This window comes from Loxodonta africana, chromosome 23 (assembly GCF_030014295.1).
Source record: "Loxodonta africana isolate mLoxAfr1 chromosome 23, mLoxAfr1.hap2, whole genome shotgun sequence".
NCBI classification, from domain to species: domain Eukaryota; kingdom Metazoa; phylum Chordata; class Mammalia; order Proboscidea; family Elephantidae; genus Loxodonta; species Loxodonta africana.
The window spans coordinates 68,190,132-68,210,681 of record NC_087364.1 but is presented as its reverse complement, the minus strand read 5'-3'; the positions used below and the strand labels follow the sequence as shown (position 1 = coordinate 68,210,681).

At 38.3% G+C, this 20,550-nt stretch overlaps 1 protein-coding gene across 1 annotated transcript in view; it reads right to left on the bottom strand.

Moving 5' to 3' along the window:
• Positions 1 to 903: 903 nt before the first annotated feature.
• Positions 904 to 20,550, bottom strand: part of EIF2A (eukaryotic translation initiation factor 2A) — a 35,142-nt gene continuing 15,495 nt past the window's right edge. Inside the window, exons 4-14 of the mRNA XM_010595957.3 lie at positions 18,216 to 18,334; positions 17,046 to 17,145; positions 16,587 to 16,669; positions 15,099 to 15,172; positions 14,814 to 14,958; positions 14,496 to 14,612; positions 10,932 to 11,503; positions 6,283 to 6,396; positions 4,447 to 4,575; positions 4,099 to 4,164; positions 904 to 1,099 (exon numbers count right to left, since the gene is read on the bottom strand). Coding sequence (XP_010594259.1) covers positions 1,034 to 1,099; positions 4,099 to 4,164; positions 4,447 to 4,575; positions 6,283 to 6,396; positions 10,932 to 11,503; positions 14,496 to 14,612; positions 14,814 to 14,958; positions 15,099 to 15,172; positions 16,587 to 16,669; positions 17,046 to 17,145; positions 18,216 to 18,334 — 1,585 coding nt within the window. The 3' untranslated portion in view covers positions 904 to 1,033. The remainder of the gene's footprint in view (positions 1,100 to 4,098; positions 4,165 to 4,446; positions 4,576 to 6,282; positions 6,397 to 10,931; positions 11,504 to 14,495; positions 14,613 to 14,813; positions 14,959 to 15,098; positions 15,173 to 16,586; positions 16,670 to 17,045; positions 17,146 to 18,215; positions 18,335 to 20,550) is intronic.

The following is a 20,550-nucleotide window of genomic DNA, read 5'->3' as shown; positions in this document are numbered from 1 at the left end:
TAAATTTTTAAAAAATGATTAACATGTTTACTGTGAACTAGGAAAAAAGAACCCCGACCTAGTAGGCATTTATAAGAGAACACAATAAATGGTAATTAATTTAAAAAGAAAAACCTATGGAGCTCAGTTCTACTCCGTAATACATGGGGTCATCATGACTTGGAATCTGCTTGATGTCAACAGGTTTGATTTTTATATCAACGTAAATGAAATAAAAACAATTTCTAATATAAAACTGAGGTAAAAAAATAATCGTAATGGACTCCAAAACCAAATCTAAATTAGTTTTGATAGTCCTGTGTCTTGGATTATCATTACATCGTATTTTTCATCATCAGAATAGACAATCAAAATAATCAAGGCTTGACTACAGCAAAGTGATCATAGTTCATGCTTAGAAAATATTTACTTCATCCTTAAATCACGTTTATTATTTGATATCAAAATAAAATTTTTTAATATTTCCTATTTTTAAAGTCTATTATTTACTTCAGAACTAACCAGAAAAACTGTACCTCAAATAGTATGAAGAATATAAACAACTTAATTTAGTACAAGCTGATTTTTAAAGCTTTTCTTTAAAATTTGACAACATAATAAGGTTTTACGATTGTGAAAGCCGTATTATAGATTCAAATGAAAAACTGCCCAAACTTACCTTGTGAATTAATAAAGGATTTCTTAATTTAGGGACTTGCAGTCAAAAATGATTACATTAAAAATGCCTTTATTCACTTATATGGTATGTTGTTTTCTACTGAAAAACAGTGACATTAGTCTTTCAATCGGTCAAGCTTAGCCAAAAAATTCATGTCTCTTTCTCTCTATCATATACTGACATGATATGGGGTGTAGGAAGTCAATTTCATAGACATTATTAAATAATTACATACATAGGCAGGATCTTGGAGAAGTGGCTACAATTACAGAAGGAAGTGCAGTGTGGCTGCACAGATACTCCAGTAAGACAGTGGGTTTAACAGAAGATGTGTCTGCACTGATTTCTGGGAACCAACTTCCTTTCCGTGAATCTTCAAAGGCCCAATTCCAAATCTTCCAGCTCCTGGAGCAGGGCTTTCTCTTTCTGAATTTTCTCCAACTAGAAAAACGTAAAATAATTCAGTTATTAAGTAGTAAATGAAATAAAATAATTCCATGTTTTGGGATCTATAGCCAAAATAGCAAAGGAAAAAGAAACTTTTTTTCTGACACTTTATCAGATCATTGGTAAACACAGATTAAGAAATGCAGTTGAAAAAAATTGTAATTTGTTACACAGCATGAATCAAGGGGGCTAAGGAGAGAAGCAGTCTTACTGCACTGCTTTGGGTCCAATAAACTTTCCATTTTCCACGTGCGTGAAAAAGTGCTTAGGGGAGGAGGAGGGACGGGATAAGCTGGGCAAGGCCACCTGAGACAGGAAAGAAGTGTACCTCGTACTCGTCTACCATAAGAAGCGAGCCTCACGCTTGTCTACCATAAGAAGTGAACCTTGTATTTGTCTACCATAAGAAGTGAACCTCGTGCTTGTCTACCATGAGAAGTGAACCTTGTGCTGGTCTACCACGAGAAGTGAACCTTGTGCTTGTCTACCACGAGAAGTGAACCTTGTGCTGGTCTACCATGAGAAGTGAACCTTGTGCTTGTCTACCATGAGAAGTGAACCTTGTGCTTGTCTACCATGCGAAGTGAACGTTCTGCTTGTCTACCATGAGAAGTGAACCTTGTGCTTGTCTACCATGAGACGTGAACCTTGTGCTAGTCTACCACGAGAAGTGAACCTTGTGCTTGTCTACCACGAGAAGTGAACCTTGTGCTGGTCTACCATGAGAAGTGAACCTTGTGCTGGTCTACCATGAGAAGTGAACCTTGTGCTGGTCTACCATGAGAAGTGAACCTTGTGCTGGTCTACCATGAGAAGTGAACCTTGTGCTGGTCTACCATGAGAAGTGAACCTTGTGCTGGTCTACCATGAGAAGTGAACCTTGTGCTTGTCTACCATGAGAAGTGAACGTTCTGCTTGTCTACCATGAGAAGTGAACCTTGTGCTTGTCTACCATGAGAAGTGAACCTTGTGCTGGTCTACCATGAGAAGTGAACCTTATGCTGGTCTACCATGAGAAGTGAACCTTGTGCTGGTCTACCATGAGAAGTGAACCGTGTGCTTGTCTACCATGAGAAGTGAACCTTGTGCTTGTCTACCATGAGAAGTGAACCTTGTGCTGGTCTACCATGAGAAGTGAACCTTGTGCTGGTCTACCATGAGAAGTGAACCTTGTGCTGGTCTACCATGAGAAGTGAACCTTGTGCTGGTCTACCATGAGAAGTGAACCTTGTGCTGGTCTACCATGAGAAGTGAACCTTGTGCTGGTCTACCATGAGAAGTGAACCTTGTGCTTGTCTACCATGAGAAGTGAACGTTCTGCTTGTCTACCATGAGAAGTGAACCTTGTGCTTGTCTACCATGAGAAGTGAACCTTGTGCTGGTCTACCATGAGAAGTGAGCCTTCTACTGGTCTACCATGAGAAGTGAACCTTCTGCTGGTCTACCGTGAGAAGTGAACCTTCTGCTGGTCTACCGTGAGAAGTGAACCTTGTGCTGGTCTACCGTGAGAAGTGAACCTTCTGCTTGTCTACCGTGAGAAGTGAACCTTGTGCTGGTCTACCATGAGAAGTGAACCTTGTGCTTGTCTACCATGAGAAGTGAATGTTCTGCTTGTCTACCATGAGAAGTGAACCTTGTGCTTGTCTACCATGAGAAGTGAACCTTGTGCTGGTCTACCATGAGAAGTGAACCTTGTGCTGGTCTACCATGAGAAGTGAACCTTGTGCTGGTCTACCATGAGAAGTGAACCTTGTGCTGGTCTACCATGAGAAGTGAACCTTGTGCTGGTCTACCATGAGAAGTGAACCTTGTGCTTGTCTACCATGAGAAGTGAACGTTCTGCTTGTCTACCATGAGAAGTGAACCTTGTGCTTGTCTACCATGAGAAGTGAACCTTGTGCTGGTCTACCATGAGAAGTGAACCTTGTGCTTGTCTACCATGAGAAGTGAACCTTGTGCTTGTCTACCATGAGAAGTGAACCTTGTGCTGGTCTACCATGAGAAGTGAACCTTGTGCTGGTCTACCATGAGAAGTGAACCTTGTGCTTGTCTACCATGAGAAGTGAACGTTCTGCTTGTCTACCATGAGAAGTGAACCTTGTGCTTGTCTACCATGAGAAGTGAACCTTGTGCTGGTCTACCATGAGAAGTGAGCCTTCTACTGGTCTACCATGAGAAGTGAACCTTCTGCTGGTCTACCGTGAGAAGTGAACCTTCTGCTGGTCTACCGTGAGAAGTGAACCTTGTGCTGGTCTACCGTGAGAAGTGAACCTTCTGCTTGTCTACCGTGAGAAGTGAACCTTGTGCTGGTCTACCATGAGAAGTGAACCTTGTGCTTGTCTACCATGAGAAGTGAATGTTCTGCTTGTCTACCATGAGAAGTGAACCTTGTGCTTGTCTACCATGAGAAGTGAACCTTGTGCTGGTCTACCATGAGAAGTGAACCTTATGCTGGTCTACCATGAGAAGTGAACCTTGTGCTGGTCTACCATGAGAAGTGAACCGTGTGCTTGTCTACCATGAGAAGTGAACCTTGTGCTTGTCTACCATGAGAAGTGAACCTTGTGCTGGTCTACCATGAGAAGTGAACCTTGTGCTGGTCTACCATGAGAAGTGAACCTTGTGCTGGTCTACCATGAGAAGTGAACCTTGTGCTGGTCTACCATGAGAAGTGAACCTTGTGCTGGTCTACCATGAGAAGTGAACCTTGTGCTGGTCTACCATGAGAAGTGAACCTTGTGCTCGTCTACCGTAAGAAAGTGCCACATTGTCAGAAGCGACAGCATTAGTCTGTGGTTTAGGAATAGCGCGTGGCTTATGCCCCAGGGTCTACGGAATTTCTTCCCCCTCTCTCCTTGTGTAAGAGTAAAAACCTTAAAAAGAATATGGCATGTGGTTTTCAAAACATGCCATATTCTTTTTAAGATTCTCTTACACTAAAAAGGGAAGTGATAGTGGTGACTAGGAGCCCAAATGAAAAATACAGAAAATACCTGATTTTTTTCTAGCTGTTTTCCAGTTGCTGCTTGTTCTTTCAGTTGTTCAATTGCTTTCAGTTTCTGTAAGCATCAAATAGGAGTTAAACATAAAACTGGAAATGTTAAGAACCGGGAATTTGGAAAAAAAATTTTTTCAAGCTTTTAATTAATGTTATATCTATATAATAAAAAAATAATAAAAATATATATGTAATACATATGTTTATATTAAAAATATATTACATACGTATATATACCCATTGCTTTCCAGTTGATTCTGACTCATAGCAACCCTACAGAACAGAGCAGAGCTGCCCCATAGGGCTTCCAAGGAGCATATTCCTTTTAAAAAATACATCTCACCTTCCTTAGGTTCTTCACTTTTTTGTCTATCTCAGGGTCTCCAGAAGCTGACTGGGGGCCAGTGTTCCGTGGTGCGCTGGGTGGGACAGGGGTAGGTGCCGATTCTGGACTCTTGTCACTTCTTGCTTCCTGTGGGAAGTTTTTTTAAAAAAATGCAACTTTCTAAAATGAAAACATTAAAGTATTTCAACCAACAAAGCCTTGGTGTATAAAGTACAGAAACCAAATATATGATTTTATCTTCTATAAAGCATTTTACAAAAAGAGAGGATTGAACTGAAGGTCTCATGAGGTAATGGCACACATTCCTATAATAGATAGAAAATACTCAGCTTAAAAAAAAAAACCCAGAGTATGATGAGACATGCGAAAGGTTTTTACTCTGTAACTGTCATGAGGAACACTTCGTTAGATATAGAATTTAAAGTAACAGAGTAAGTAATAAAATAATAATATATTAGTAATATAATAAGATGACAAATGAAAAGACGTGAAACGACCTTAGCAGAGTAAAGCAGAAGGTTTCTGTATCAACTAACAAGTATTCTGGACATATAACATGGCTTTTAAGATGCTAAAACATTATTATATTGTCAGATTTTTTAAAAAAGTATTAAAAGGCAGATTGTACTAAATCTATTAAGTTGTTTATACTCTTTGTAGTATTTGTACTGAAGAATTCTGGTTATTTCTGTGAAATGTTAGAGTGGTACCACTGCCAAGAGGACTCCTCTGCTAAATTGTAATCCAGGGCCAGGAGAGGTGCCTACCCACACTGACAGAAGACCACGTTCTGCTGTTATACAAATCTAATACATAAGAGTAGATTATTTGATCTGGTATAACCAACATCCAGCCTATTTAAAGATACTTCTGGAGATGAAATATATTAACTACAATGATTTTTTTTTTAAACTCAGATTTTAGCAAAACACGGTTGCATAATACAATTCTCCACCTTTAAATGGTAACTGCCTACATAAAACCTAAGCAACCTAGAAATGTCAAAAATCAATCATTATCAGCAAGATTGCACTGATCAGCAATCAGCTGTCTCATCTACCCTACCCTGCCTGAATCTCGAGAATGTGGTCACCATGACATCACCAGCAAGACATTTTCCAGGCTAGCTAGTCACACCATCACCAGGAGCTACATACTATATAGTTTTTCAGCTGTATGATCAAATAAAAAATTATTTTAGAACAGTTCCCCTGTTTGGATACTTCTGATGTTTAGATTCCCAGAAGAACGTTGTGTCTGTATATAAATACTACGAAAAACCAAAAACCAAACCCACTGCAGTTGAGTTGATTCCGACTCATAGTGACCCTATAGGACAGAGTAGAACTGCCCCACAGGGTTTCCAAGGAGCGCCTGGTGGATTTGAACCGCCAGCATTTTGGTTAGCAGCCGTACTCTTAACTGCTATGCCACCAGGGTCTCCACAAACACCGAGTGACAAAATGGCTTTACAGTCACGTAAGTTCCAGCCTCTCCAGACAAACACTCGCTTTAAAGATGCAAACAACACATTCCACACGGGCTCCATCAAAAGGCTCCTCAGCAGGTAGCCTACCACAAGGCCATTCTGGTCCCAGTTGTCAAGGTCAGGTCCAAGTTCCTCGGTCACATATTAGGTCTGCAGCACTACTTGGAAAGTCACAGGCAGACATAAACGAAGGACATCCTGGCTATTCCAGTCTACAGCTCCAGCTACATTTTATAACAATCGAGTCTCTAGGACCACAGTTCCTTAAAATCTAAAGCTTAAAGCTAACTTAACTGTCTTCTTTGCAGATCTGTTTTGCCTTGAAGAGACTGTACCCCAAATACCTGTTTTGCAGCTTTCTTAGCCTCATGCTTCCGCTGATTTTTAAGGGCTGTTTTTGATAACGGCTTATCACTCCCAGATTGTGGTTTCATGTTCTGAGGTGGTTCCTCCTCGTGCTATGAGAAATACAAATGATTTAAAATGGATCCCATGTTTTCAAAAACATGTACAACAGGAAACCATACAACTCTTGCTAGTATGGGATCGGGCAAAGAATATTTCAAAACTTTTATTAACCTGTTGCCTTCAAGTCAATCCTGACTCATAGCAACCCTACAGGACACAGCTGAACTGCCCCACAGGGTTTCCAAGGAGTGGCTGTTGGATTAGAACTGCCAACCTTTTAGTTAGCAGCTGAGCTCTTAACTCACTGCACCACCAGGGCTCCAAACTTTGATCAGTAGTGACATACTCCAAGTGTTAGCATGGCATTAATTAGAATCTTGAACTGACATTTGATATGTTTCAGTTATACAAGAGTGGTGATGTTCACTTTCTTTAGTTTGTTTTAACAATGGAAATTCTAGTACAATTAGTGACACATGATTCTTATGAAATGAGGCACCAACAATAGGTTCTCTTGAGGTCTTTTTGGATCTGACTGCTGCCAGAAACCTAGTTGCCTCACTTACTTTGTTTGCATGAATTATCACTGGTCAGATTTTTACTTGCAAAATCAGAGACTAGAAAATTAAAAATGAAAGCAAATGAAAAAACTAAAATAGACTATCAGAAAGTAAGTCAAACAGAAAGAAAGAGGTGAGTAACTAATTATAAATCCAGGCTCAGCATAATGAAGAGCCTACAAAAACTAAATGGCTCGTCAGACTTTTACAATAAAGACAGCCATTGCTATGACCAGATATTTTACACAGCCATATATCAAATATATTCCACAGCAGAAAGAGGGGAAACTCAGTGTAGGTTCAAAGTGCTTCCAGGGTAGCATCACACAACCCATATGGGATAGCACTATAATGGCTTATCAGATTCATCTAAGTAACTTCTCTCTACAATGCTATTATCTTACTGTTAACTGTGTCTTAGACCCTACTCAGCACATGGAAGGTAACAGCTCTCCAAGAAGCTTCTTATGTACTAGGTCTCAGGTTTATACTTACTCATAAGCCCTATGGAAACCCTAGCGGCGTAGTGGTTAAGAGCTATGGCTGCTAACCAAAAGGCCAGCAGTTCGAATTCACCAGGTGCTTCTTGGAAACCCTATGAGGCAGTTCTACTCTGTCCTACAGGGTCGCTATGAGTCAGAATTGACTTGACGGCACCAGGTTTGTTTGTTTGTTTGTTTTTGTATAAGTCCTATGGAACCCTGGTAGCAGAGTAGTTAGGAGCTCGGCTGCTAACCACAAGGTCTGCAGTTCAAATCCACCAGGCACTCCTTGGATACCCAGCAGTTCTCCTCTGCCCTATAGGGCTGTTATGAGTCGGAATCCACTTGACGGCCATGAGTTTATAAGCCCTGTAAGGAAATGGGCAGGACTCAAACATTTAAAATACAGAGGAATAAATAAGAAACCAATGAAGCCGCCTTATCTTAGCTGCTGCATTAACTATTTCAGGTCCTCAAAGTTCTGTGGGTACACACCCTACTTTAAGCAAACTGAGTATGTGAGAACCCACATTTGTACAACAGACATATTTGGAAGGTAAGCCTCTTTGGCCTCTTTTATATCCCCATGGCATAAGATGGTAGGTAGGATAAACAGGATTTGCTGACCATTTGTTTTACACATTAACATGAAAATTCTTTCAGTAGCAGACTCTTCTGTAGTCACCTTGTTTAGCTGAAAAAGTTTCTGCTCATGAGAACTTTTAAACAATGGAAAATCCATTAAAAATTATGCTAGGAGGAAGGATAAGTTACAAATCTCTTCCATGCTTATGAGCATCATGTGGTCACAGAAGAGACTTTCATTTTAGGCCCAAAAAACCCAAATCCACACGACTACCGCAGATCATGAGCTTTTCTGGCTTTGGCATCACACACCCACTGTACGTAGTTCACAAGTCTCACCCTCATTAACACAATCTGTATCAGTTGTTATCACACAGTTTTGATGAACATACTGCAGAAGTGGATGTATTTCAGAAAGCCAAATAATACAAAAAATACTTTTTTAAAAAGCATAATTTATGATGAATTTTTACTTATAAAAAATTAATTTTTCTTCAGGGAGGAATCCCAACACCTTTTTTTCCTGCCTCTATGTAACCTCAGGACTTGAAGCACTTATAGATGAAGATCAAAATCAGTCTTCAGTATGGGTTAAACCTCAACATAGAGAAAACAAAAACCCTCATGACTGGACCAATAAGCAACATCATGATATTGAAAATATTGCAGTTGTCAAGGATTTTACTTGGAACTACAATCAACACCCATGGAAGCAGCAGTCAAGAAATCAAATCTGCTACAAAAGACCTCTTTAAATTATTAAAAAGTAAAGATGTCACTTTGAGGACCAAGGTGTGCCGGCCTCAAGCCACGGTATCTTCAAACGCCTCATATGCAGGCAAAAGCTGGACAATGAATAAGGAAGACCAAAGAAGAACTGATCCATTTGAACTGTGGTATTGGTGAAGAATACTGAATATACCATGGACCACTGGGAGAACAAACAAATCTGTCTTGGAGGAAGTATGGCTTAAATGCTCCTTAAAAGAAAGAACGATGAGACTTCGTCTCGCATATTCTGGACATGTTCTCAGGAGGGACCAGTCCCTGGAGAAGGATAACATGCTTGGTAAAGTAGAGGGTCAGCAAAAAAGAGAAAGACCCTCAACAAGACAGACTAATAACACAGTGGCTGCCACAATGGGCTCAAACATAGCGACAACTGTGCGGATGGTGCAGGACTGGGCAGTGTTTTGTTCTGTTGTACACAGGGTCGCTGTGAGTTGGAACTGACTCGATGGCACTAATAATAATGTAACCCTTCACCTTTGCGAAATTATCTACCACACAGCACTTGTTTTTAGTAATTTCCGAACAGTGCTTTCTTTGCCACTTAGCTCCTTTCTGGAATTAGATACTAACAAAAATTGCGTATTAGTGGGCATGTAGTTTTTCACCTACAATGATTTCATGAGATCACATGACCACCATGTCATATGTAAAAGCAAAATTTAATGGAAATCTTAAATGTTTAAAAAATTGGTTTTAATAAGTTCTTACCTATTTTAGTATCATCATTTTCAAAGTATCATCTTCCTAGATTAATTTCTCCCTCCTACCAAAACAAACTAGTTTTATGAACCAGAGAATAACAACATATAGTAATTCAGGATTTCTCTCATGCCATCTCACACAGACTCAGGAAGCAGGGTGTGTTTGGGCTACTTGAGGTTTTACCTTAAAAAAAAAATCAGACCAAACTTGTTGCCGTCGAGTGGATTCCAACTCATAGCAACCCTATAGGACAGAGGAGAACTGCCCCACAGGGCTTCCAAGGAGTGGCTAATGGATTCAAACTGCCAACCTTTCGGTTAACAGCCAAGTTCTCAACCGCTACCCCACCAGGGCTTCAAAAGAAAAACTTCAACACAGCAGTAGGACAGATCCCAAGACTGCTAAAAACTTTCTTTTCTGAGCTGTCGAAATACCATAAATAGGGTTGACTTTGTTACATATTTTTACTAAATAATTCACATAACAAAAATGTTTCCACAGAATGAATAAAAGTCAAAGTTACAGACCGCCGCTTCATTTTGTTTAACAGAGAAGGAAGGGTTATTCATTCATTCATTTGCAGGAGGTGAGCAGTGGCACAAAGGAGGCATAAGAGTATCTATCCTTTGATAAAGTATCTGCTTCCTTGAGTGCCTAATAATTAAGTGATTATATATTTCCATTCACTTAGAACAGCCCCAGCTCACGTGGGACATACGGTCACGTTTCTAATAATACCGATGATACTGTTGGTTTCTCTTGCAGAGCAATCTTATCCTTCACCACCATCACAGAAACTGAGGACATTTAATAGATGCTCCCCTCTGAGCTCTGAAAGGCTACCATTTTAAAAGCAGGACTACCTCCTAAATGACCAGGATCTGACCAAACATCTGGTCCTAACCCTACAATACAAGCAGGGAACTGATAGCCTAAGGAATATAAAAAAAAAGGAATATAGATGTGTTTTATTTGACCAACACAGGGCTTTGAAGATTGAGAAATTTCACTTAAGTGTTCACATTTGTCTTGTCTTGAAAAGCCAAACATTTTGGCAAACAGGGTCTAAAATCCCCCATGGAAGCAATCGGCTATGCCTGTGTAGCTGCTACACCCTTTAAATAGGGCATGAGTTCTCCTGGTCAGCCATCTCTCCCACCTATACTGCCTCACATGGCCTGCCTGACAGGTATGAGAGTTTGAGCCCTGATATACAAAGCCCGTATGTCACATTCACTTAGCTTTCCCAGAGCTTTTAAAATGAGAACTGTTTTAAATTAGCATTTGTCAACCTAACAATACGAGCTGTTCGTGACCTTCAGCAGTTGGTCCCAGGCCATTTCTGCCCTAAAGTTTATATTCCTATAAGGTACCAAGTAACCCAAGAACACGAGAACAAGATCAAGGGAACATCACACATTGAAAAGTCTTCTTTTCCCACTGAAGTCCTAAAACTGTACTTACCAGTTTAGAATTGGTGATTGGTTTATTTCTTAACGCCGGGGGTCTATAAGCTGTTGCAACTTTAGGTTCCTCACTGGGTACTTCGCTTGGAACTGCTTGGTAAGTTATTGTTTTTGCTGGAAATATTCCATCTAAAAACGGCTGCCAAGAAACCTGCCATATTTCTGCATTGGATGGCACATCATACTTGTGTAAGACAGAGCCGGTATAATGCCAAATCTTGTACCCGTTGTTAACACGTAGCCTGGGAGCACATGTGGCTGTTAAGATATGCTCGCCATCTGGGCACCAAGCAAAATACGTAGAATCAGAGGCCACTGGTTTAGAAATAAGTTTGTAGTTTTTCACATCCCACACTTCCATCTGCCCTCTCAGGTTTCCAAATCCGGCTAATACCAATATATGTCCATGAGGGCTAAAGTAGGCTGCGTTACGGGGGCCGGTTCCAAAGTCAAACACAGGGTCGCATTTCAGGTTGAAAATGGTTGCTTTGGCAGGCATAAAACCATAAACAGCACAAAACTCGGTAGAACTAGAATTCCAAACTACATCATAAATGGGGCCATTCTTTGCTAGAAAAAGAATATGAAACCCAAGTTAGCAATAAAGAAGTACACGGATATAACATTTATTAGCACTAGTTATAAGAACACCACTCATAAACAAGTCAAGAAGAAAGCCAAAAATTTCAAAATAGGCTAAAATTAAAATATTCTTACATGATATACTACAGGGATTTTATATAATTGTAAAGTTATTTAAGAACTCCTACTGATCTTTTTTTTTTTTTACTGATCTAGGTGCTTTTAAACATTTTGGCAATGCAGGCTCATGAAAGCATGGGTTGTTCTTATTAATAAACAGACTAGTTTTTATTGGAAGAGATAACACATGTACATGCTAATAAAAATACAAACCATAAAAACAACATGCCACAAAGTAAGCTCCTCTCCACACAGGCAACCCTGGGTTGTGTTTCTTGCATTTCCTTACCATTTTGTGGTTGAAACAAAGCATCTCTCTCTCAAACACACACGCATGACACATTTCTAGATCTCTGTTATTTCCTTTAACACTGTATCTTTGGAGATTTTCTCATCTGAGCACATGAAGACCTACTTTGTTCTTTGTCGACTGCACTGTATCCTGTTACTAACCTTGTTGCATGTTCTCCACAGCGAGTGTACACAGATACATCTGTACAAATGAAACCTCTAGGTTCAAGGGCATATTATTTACTTAATAACACACCATCAAAATGCCCTCCAGAAAACATGTGCCGATTTACACTCTTATCAACCACTTCTGATGCACGTTTCCCCTCACCCTCATCTGTACTGTTCAGAATCCTTTCTCCATTTGCCAACCTACGACGTGAAAAAGAGTATCTCATTTTTACTTCTACATTTGTAAGTACCATTCAAGCTAAGTGCCTTTTATTAAAGTTAAGTTCATTTCTTTTTCTGTGTAATTGTTTTTACTGTCTCACGACTATTTTCTCTTGTGATTGGTCTTTCACTTAATATATCAAGAAAATTTACCTTTTCTCTTACTACTCCCACTTTTTTTGCGTACTTAAGGAAAGGACTCTTCCCCCAGTGTAGAAATTTCTAATTTTTACAGATTCAAATTTATCCTCCTCTTCTCGTATGGCGTCTAGGTCTTGTCTTGTTTGGAAAGTTTTTTTCCACTCTAAGATTAGAAAAAAATCCTTCTGTATTTTCTTCCAGTTCTCTTGTAGTTTTATGTATAATTGTTTGGTTTATCTGATATTTATTTTCTGAAGACGTAGAGATATTAACTTTTTGTTCCAAATGTTTAGCCAGCTGTCCCCAACAATATGCTGAATGATTGCCATTTGGCCCACCGATTTCAACTGCTGCTTTATTATATATTGATGCCCATAGAAGTGTAGGTCTATTTTTGAGTTCTGTTCTGTCTCACTGATTTACCTATTTACCCATAAGCTGGAATCAAATGGCCTTAATCCTAATTTTAATATCTGGTAGCGTCAGGGCTCCCCCAGACTGCTCTTCTTTTGCAAGTTTCCAAAATATTCTTGTTAGTTTCAAAATCGATTTTAGAACCAGCTTACCTAGCTTAAAAAAAAAAAATGAATTTATAGGCATGTTACTTAATTTTTTAGATCAATTTGGAGAGAAATGACATATTTATAAATCCATTATAAAGTATTCCTCAGAAGAGTGCCAAAGTTTTCTTCTCATAGACCCTATGTATTTTTTATTTCTGTTGATGTATGTTTATCAACTGAACTGTGTTCCCCAAAAATATGTATTGTAAATCCTCACCTCTAGACCTGTGGTTATAATCCCATTTGGAAATGGGTTTTCTTTGTTATGTTCAGAGGCCATATCAGTGTAGAATGTGTTTTAAGCCAATCACCTTGGAGATATAAAAAGAGCAGACTAGGCATAGAGAAGCAAGCAGAGATGGGGGAAGAGAGGTGCCGAGCCACAGAAATATCACTGAGGAACACAAGAGACGAGGACCTTCCTCCAGAGCCAACAAAGAGAGGAAGCCCATCTGTAGAGCTGGTACCTTGAATTCTGGCCTCCTAAACTGTGGGAAAATTAATTTCCGTTTGTTAAAGCTATCCACTTGTGGTATTTCTGTTACAGCAGCACCAGATAACTAAGATGCTGTAGTACACGGAAACTTTTCTTCCACTGCTTACGTGGTTGTTTTATATCATAACTTTATCTATGTGAGCAGAGATGAATCTGTTTTCTCCTTTCAATTTGTATATGGTATTTTTACACAAATAATATGTATCTTCTAAGTTTGCCGACTGGTCCCTTCTCCCAGCAAGATATTTTCATAAGCACACTATGCTTAAAAAAAAAAAAAGGTTCGTGTGGTTACAAAAATACCTCAATGGGGTGCGTGGGGGTGGGTAGGGGGTGTGGTTGGCTGAACAAACATAGAAGGTGAGTGTTATTTGCATAAAAATACAGTACTTCTTTACTTCTTTTGATCAGGTACATTGCCTGGGTCTTTTAGAATGTTAAATAATGGTGGAAAGGGGCGCCATCCTTGTTTTCTTTCTGATTTCAATGGGGGGAATACAATTTTTTGTAACGAAGCTTTAACTTACTTTTACTTGATCAATTTAAAATGAAAAAACTAGGGAGATGCCGGGATTTTAAAACTGTATCATTTTACAGTTATTTTAGCTCATAAAAATAGCTGAAGTTGTAATAGTCTCAGATCTTATTCATAGCTCTGAAGATAGTGCTAACTCAGTAGAGCAAACTGCTGTCACAATTAATTAAGTCCCAAGCTAGCTACCACAATAGAATGACTTGACTCAGCAAGTTCCCACTAAAATGCTGACATACCTCAATTAACTAACTGGATTCTGTCAAAATAAGGTATAATTAGGGATGATTTTAAGTTCCTTAATTAAGAGGAATTTTATCTCAAAGGTCATTAAAATACGTGAGTTGAATCACTTGATCAAGAACTTCAGCGTGTAACGTATTTACGGCGTAGTGTTGTCTATGATCACTGTTTTCACCCACGGAAGACAGCTGCGATACTTACGTAACTGCACAACGGCACTCTCCCCGTTGGTTGCGATGTAGTGCAGCGTTTGCTCCCCGTAGTAGGAAGCTCCCGTCTTGTCAACATCTGTACTAGCTATCACCAACACGGCAGTAGCTGGAACGGGAACAATTTCACTTAGATTTAAAACACAACTTAACCTGATGGCGACTAAAAAATATTAAAAACGTAACAGAGCAGGTATCAATTTCTATTAGGTGAGCATTAACGCTCTTTTATTCTTCTACACAGAGAGGAATAGAAGGCTGGATTAACTTTTGATAAACAAAATGAGGAAGAAGATACGTTTATCATTACCTTTTTTATTCCACAGCATTGTAACCTTGTCAGCCTTAAAGAAACTTCGGTTGGCTAGGGCTGTATGAGGTCCACCAAAGTTGGGGTACTGATACAACCTAACGAATGAGGGCGCGCCCTTACTTCCTGGGACACAGACAGCCACCTGAGACACACAGATGGGAATCATCACTTAATTGTTTGAAGCCTATAAACTTCACAGGCATGTTTTTACACACACTAAAAACTAGGAAAAAGTTTAACCACATAACATTTCATATGAACAGACAAAAATACAGCCATTACCTTGTATGGTTGGGGTCCAGGTGATAACACAAAGTCATTAATTTTTTGCAAATGCAGTTTATTTGCAATTGTATCTAAAAAAAAATTAGATGGGGTTAGGTTGATGAGAGAAGACAGCTAACCCGGTGTGTTACAAAAGGGTTAACACAGCTACACACTAATAGAGCTCAAGGCAGAGCCACGCAGTGGGGAAAGGAATGAATGCTATGAAGACAGCTCTTGACTTATAAAACAGTAACTGCTATATATGTTTAAATCCACGAGCACATAAGGACTAGGGGCAGACAGGGGACTAATTGGGAGCAATGGAGGTTGCTAGAGAAAGAACTCATGATATTAAAATTGATAAAGGGAAAGAATATTTGCCCTGCCTTTCCTATGCAAATGGTACTACTAGGTAACCAAATAACCCGTTGCCATCGAGTCGATTCCGACTCATAGCGACCCTACAGGACAGAACAGAACTGCCCCACAGAGTTTCCAAGAAGTGCCTGGCGGATTTGAACTGCCGACCCTTCGGTTAGCAGCCGTAGCACTTAACCACTATGCCAGCAGGGTCTCCAGGTAACCAAATAGTAGACGGGAAATTTCTCTTTATAGAACACCACTGACAGTGCGGCCTTGCCCTCGCCCCCTAAAAAAGGTGAACCTGATCAACTCTAGATCCAACTAGCAATGTACAGGGGACAGATGAACATGTTGAATTATAGTACAGGATACAAAACTAAAGTTTAAAGGGAAAATATAAAAGACAACCGATCTTGTTTCTTAAACAATAAATTGCAAGGGAGGGGGGATGAAGAGGTAATCAATAGATTAAAGGAAACTTAAAAGATAAAGCGGTAAGTGGCAACTTGTAGGACCTTATTTAGATTCTGAATTTAAGAAATATAACACTTGCAATTATTAGAAATTTGAACACTAGACCAGAAATTTAATATGAGCACTGATCATCTATTTAATTAACACCCACCAGATATTTAATGATCTGTGGCAATGGTATTGTAACTAAGTTAGAAAAAATTTAAGAGCCCTAATCTTTAGATACATACTGAAATATTTCCAGGTAAAATTATAGGATGTCTTCGGTTTGCTTCAGCCCAGTAGGAAAGACAGTGTGAACATATGGATAAGGCAGGACTGGCCATGGGCAAATGGTTATTGGGACTAGGTCTACTTTTATGTTTGAAATTCTCCACAATATTTTTAATTTAAAAAACTTAAAAATTTGTGTCACAAAATTTCAACAGCAGCTATAATCAGAAAGTACTCGAATGTTTTAATGGCAATCATTAAATAATAAAAAAATCTTTGTTATACAATTTCATTAGCCGTTGCCTTATAAATAGGTATTCGAATGAATGAATACAACAGCAATTAATGATTGACAAATTAACATTATTTAGAAAAACCCTATGATGCCATAAAAAGTAATAACACTATACATTTATACTAAACAATCAAATTATTCCATAAATCTTTCCATACTAAAGTTGTTGTTTTCAAAGAAGTGAACTTCATTGTTAACATTTCTGGCACAAATAGCTTCCTCTTCTGACCAGGAAGGACACCTGCATCGAAAAGAAAAAGCATAAAACAAGTTTTAGACAGACTGTAACATCACATGTCAACATGCTAGTTTGTGAAATTGTGATATAAAGTGCTATTAACAAAGTACTTATAAATATGACATTAAGTCAGTTACTAGTTTCAGTTACTGTGTGTAATAGAAAAAGTTCCTGTCCATTCAAACATTAGGCAAAACCAACATCAAGTTTTTTATTCTACCAGCTTAAATGAAGATTCCTACATATAATATCCTTAAAGATCTACCTTTTGGTCTGACGCATTATTTTTTAGATCCATACTAGAGAAACCTATTATACAATTAAGATATTTATCTGTTATAATTCTGTAAAAAATTAGTACTTTAAAGCACTTATCTACCAATTTTGCATTTTTTTCTGGATAAAAGACTTCAAACATGTTCCAGTTTTCACATCATAAAGTTGTAGGTTGGGTGTCCCAGCTGTGCCATCTTTCGAAGCTGCAATAAAAACAATTTTTTTTTGCAGTAATTGACTCTTAAAAAAAAAACAACAAAAAACCTGCTGCTGTTGAGTCAGATTTCATTCTTAGAAAACACTGAACAAGATTATAAAGATCAGGTAAAAGGGCTGCTTTAAATCAATGCTTCCCTCTAGTCTTAACTACGCATGTAATCATCCATCGCTAAAGCCAGGCCAGCTGCTGAGGAGTGAAAATCTAGCACTTCTGAAGTGAGTTAATTACTACAGGCTTAAGAATACTTAAGAGATTTCTTGCTTATTAAGTTCGACATGGTTTGCTGTCATATGGATTAAGTGTCTTATCTCGAAAGCCTGTCTTGTAAGTCACCAAAAAAAAAAAAAAGTTACAGAAAACCACTCACGCTTCTCCATTGATTCTCAATTCCCTTTCATTCGCATGAACCAGTAAGGCTCATTAGAAGCCATGTCTCTTGGAATGACAACCCAGGAAGTTTATAGCCTAACGACTGAAGTAGTATCATATTCTTACCTAACAACACCCATATTATCAAAAAATGTTTCTTAAAAGTAAGCTCCTATATTAGTTCCCAATATTTCATTACTCATCTATGAAACACAGCTATATAAAATGTTCATATAAGGTATTACTACTAGAAAGCTTCGTGTGTGTTAGAAAGTGGTATATTTACTACTCTATTACGCCATTCATGTCACTTAGATGTTGTGTCTACTGTACTTCGTCTTTCACTTATAATGATTATTTAAAACATTTCTGATGTTTAAAATTCATTATTAGTCATCAGAGACCTTTCTTACCTAGTAGCTAGCCTTTCTCAAATTTCCCTTGAGGTTTTTCTTTTTCTCTGTCTCATAATGGATCTTTTCACTAACTTATTAAACCTTGAAATTACATAAAGTACATTGCATTTGGAGAGTGCGAGATTTGTTGTAGGTCAAAAATGTTCACAAACACATTTACCATCATAAAGACTGGTTACTTGATATTAGGTTTTAAAATTCCTTCACATTTTTTTCACTGAATTTAATTGGTCTTGTTAGAATATTTTTACATCTGGAAAATACTTACTAGTATAAGGCTGCCACGTTGCCAAGATGGTATTTTTTGGCGAGAACTCAAGGCAGACTGCCTTTGGGAGGTCGAAGGAGTGCAGCAGTCTCTTGTTAGTGACATTGATAATATTTACTCTGGTTTCAAAAGAAATTACTTCAGCAATGAAATACTGTTTTATAACTGACAACACTAACCAAAACATGCATGCTTCTTTTCAAATACAGGCTACTTTATTCATTTTTCATGAAAATCAATTTTCAGTTAGTTCTAGAAAATATCCAATAAATAGTTAAGAAGAATGTACATTGTACCAAAAGGCCCCTAAATAAGGCTGGTGTTGGGGAGTAATATAGAATTAACAGAAGGACACAATAGATGATTCCACCTTTGGCCAAAAAATGAAAATAAAAATAAGTAACAAATCAACAAGGCCTTGAAGTTAGCTACATAAGAGCTGAGGTATATCAAGCTAAAGAGGAGGCAGAAGGGCTAAAGGAAATAGCAAAAGTATGTACTTTTAATTTTAGTAAATGGAAGCTGTACCAGCTGGGAATCAGCAAGGAGACTTATGACGTCTACTAAAATCTTAGAAGCAGCCTTCAAAAGATCATGACAGTAATAGTATGTACAGTCTTCCACTGTTGGATGCTTTCTTTGTATCATGTACCAGCCTAAGCACTTTACATACATTTTTCATTTAATTCTCACAATAGTCTTATAAGATATGTACTATCATCCTCATTATAGAAATGAGTCCTGGTGGTGACCTGGTTAAGCATTCAGTTGCTAACCAAAAGATCTGTTCGACCCCACCAGCCAGTCCTTGGGAAAGAGATGTGGCAGTCTGCTTCTATAAAGATTAATCTATTGCCATCCAGTCGATTCCAACTCATAGCGACCCTATAAGACAGGGTAGAACTGGCCTATAGGGTTTCCAAGGCTGTAATCTTTACAGAAGCAGACTGCCAACATTTTTCTCTTGTGGAGCAGCTGGTGGGTTCAAACCACCGATCCTTCGGTTAGGTTAGCAGCTAAGCGCTTAACCGCTGTGCTACCAGGGCTCCTTTCCGTAAACAGTATAGCCTTGGAAATACTATGGAGCAGTTCTACTCTGTCCGATAGGGTTGCTATGAGTAAGAACTGACTCAATGGCAAAGCGTTTGGTTTTTTTATTACAGAAATGGTAAAACTGAGGCTCAGAAATACCGTGGTTTGCCCAAGATGATACTATTGGCAAACTGCCAGGGTCAAGCTTTGAAACCAATTTGATCAGACTTACTTTTAGGCACTACACTAAATTCTTTGCAACTGTTTAAATAACTTTGTTCGGTTCAAGTCTGAGGACACCAACGTTCTGACAAGCAGTAACTGGTAAGACTGAAAGACTACTACATATCATTTAAACACACACATACACACTTGAGATTCTATACAATTTAAGTTAAACATTTTAGGATTAAATTAAGCTTTCTTGTTTTTTCTTTTGTTCTTGTTCATAACCTTTAATAGTTACTCTTAGTTTAATGAAAGATATTCACTTTAGCTTAAAATAGATAAATATATATACATGCACATACATATACATACATGCTTGAGGGGAAAAACCAGTTTTCGCTTCTGCCTTAGTTAACCACTAACTTCCCAGCGACAACAATCAGCACACTACATCTGATTCACTTGCCCCCCCTAAACAATATAAACCACTCTGGTCACCACACTTTAAGAAATAAATGCTAATACCAGGTATAGAAAATAGCTATTAAAATGATGCACAAGACATATGGGAATATATTGAAAAGATTCAGAGCCAAGTCCAAACAGAAGGCTAAATGTGGATATGAGTGAAGTATATAACTCTTAATACTAACTGACAAGGTGAAAACAGACTTTTTCAACAAACGCTAAGCTATTTAAATAACGGGTACCTCAAAAGACAATAAACAATGAAAAGAAATACGGTATATCTCATGAGATGGTAAATTTCTATTAACTCACTACTCAGAGAAACAGCCTAAACTAAAACATGAATAAAAACAAACAAAAACACTTCAACTACCCACCAAGAGAAATAAACAAATGTGAAGTGACCCCTCAGCCTGAGGCTCAGATTAAGACTGGGCTGTTAGAACTGTGGGTCAGACCCAATATGTCTGTATTTTTAATAATTAGAGAGAAGTAGTTCATTGGTTGGATTCAGTAACTTAAAAAAGAATTAAAAATTATTAATTTTTTCATTAAAAAAGCTATTTGTAGTCATAAAAGATGAATCAACTAATTGGGCACATTCTTTTTAATTTTTAAAAAATCATGTGTTTAATCCAAACTGAACTCATAGTTGGAAGACCTCAGG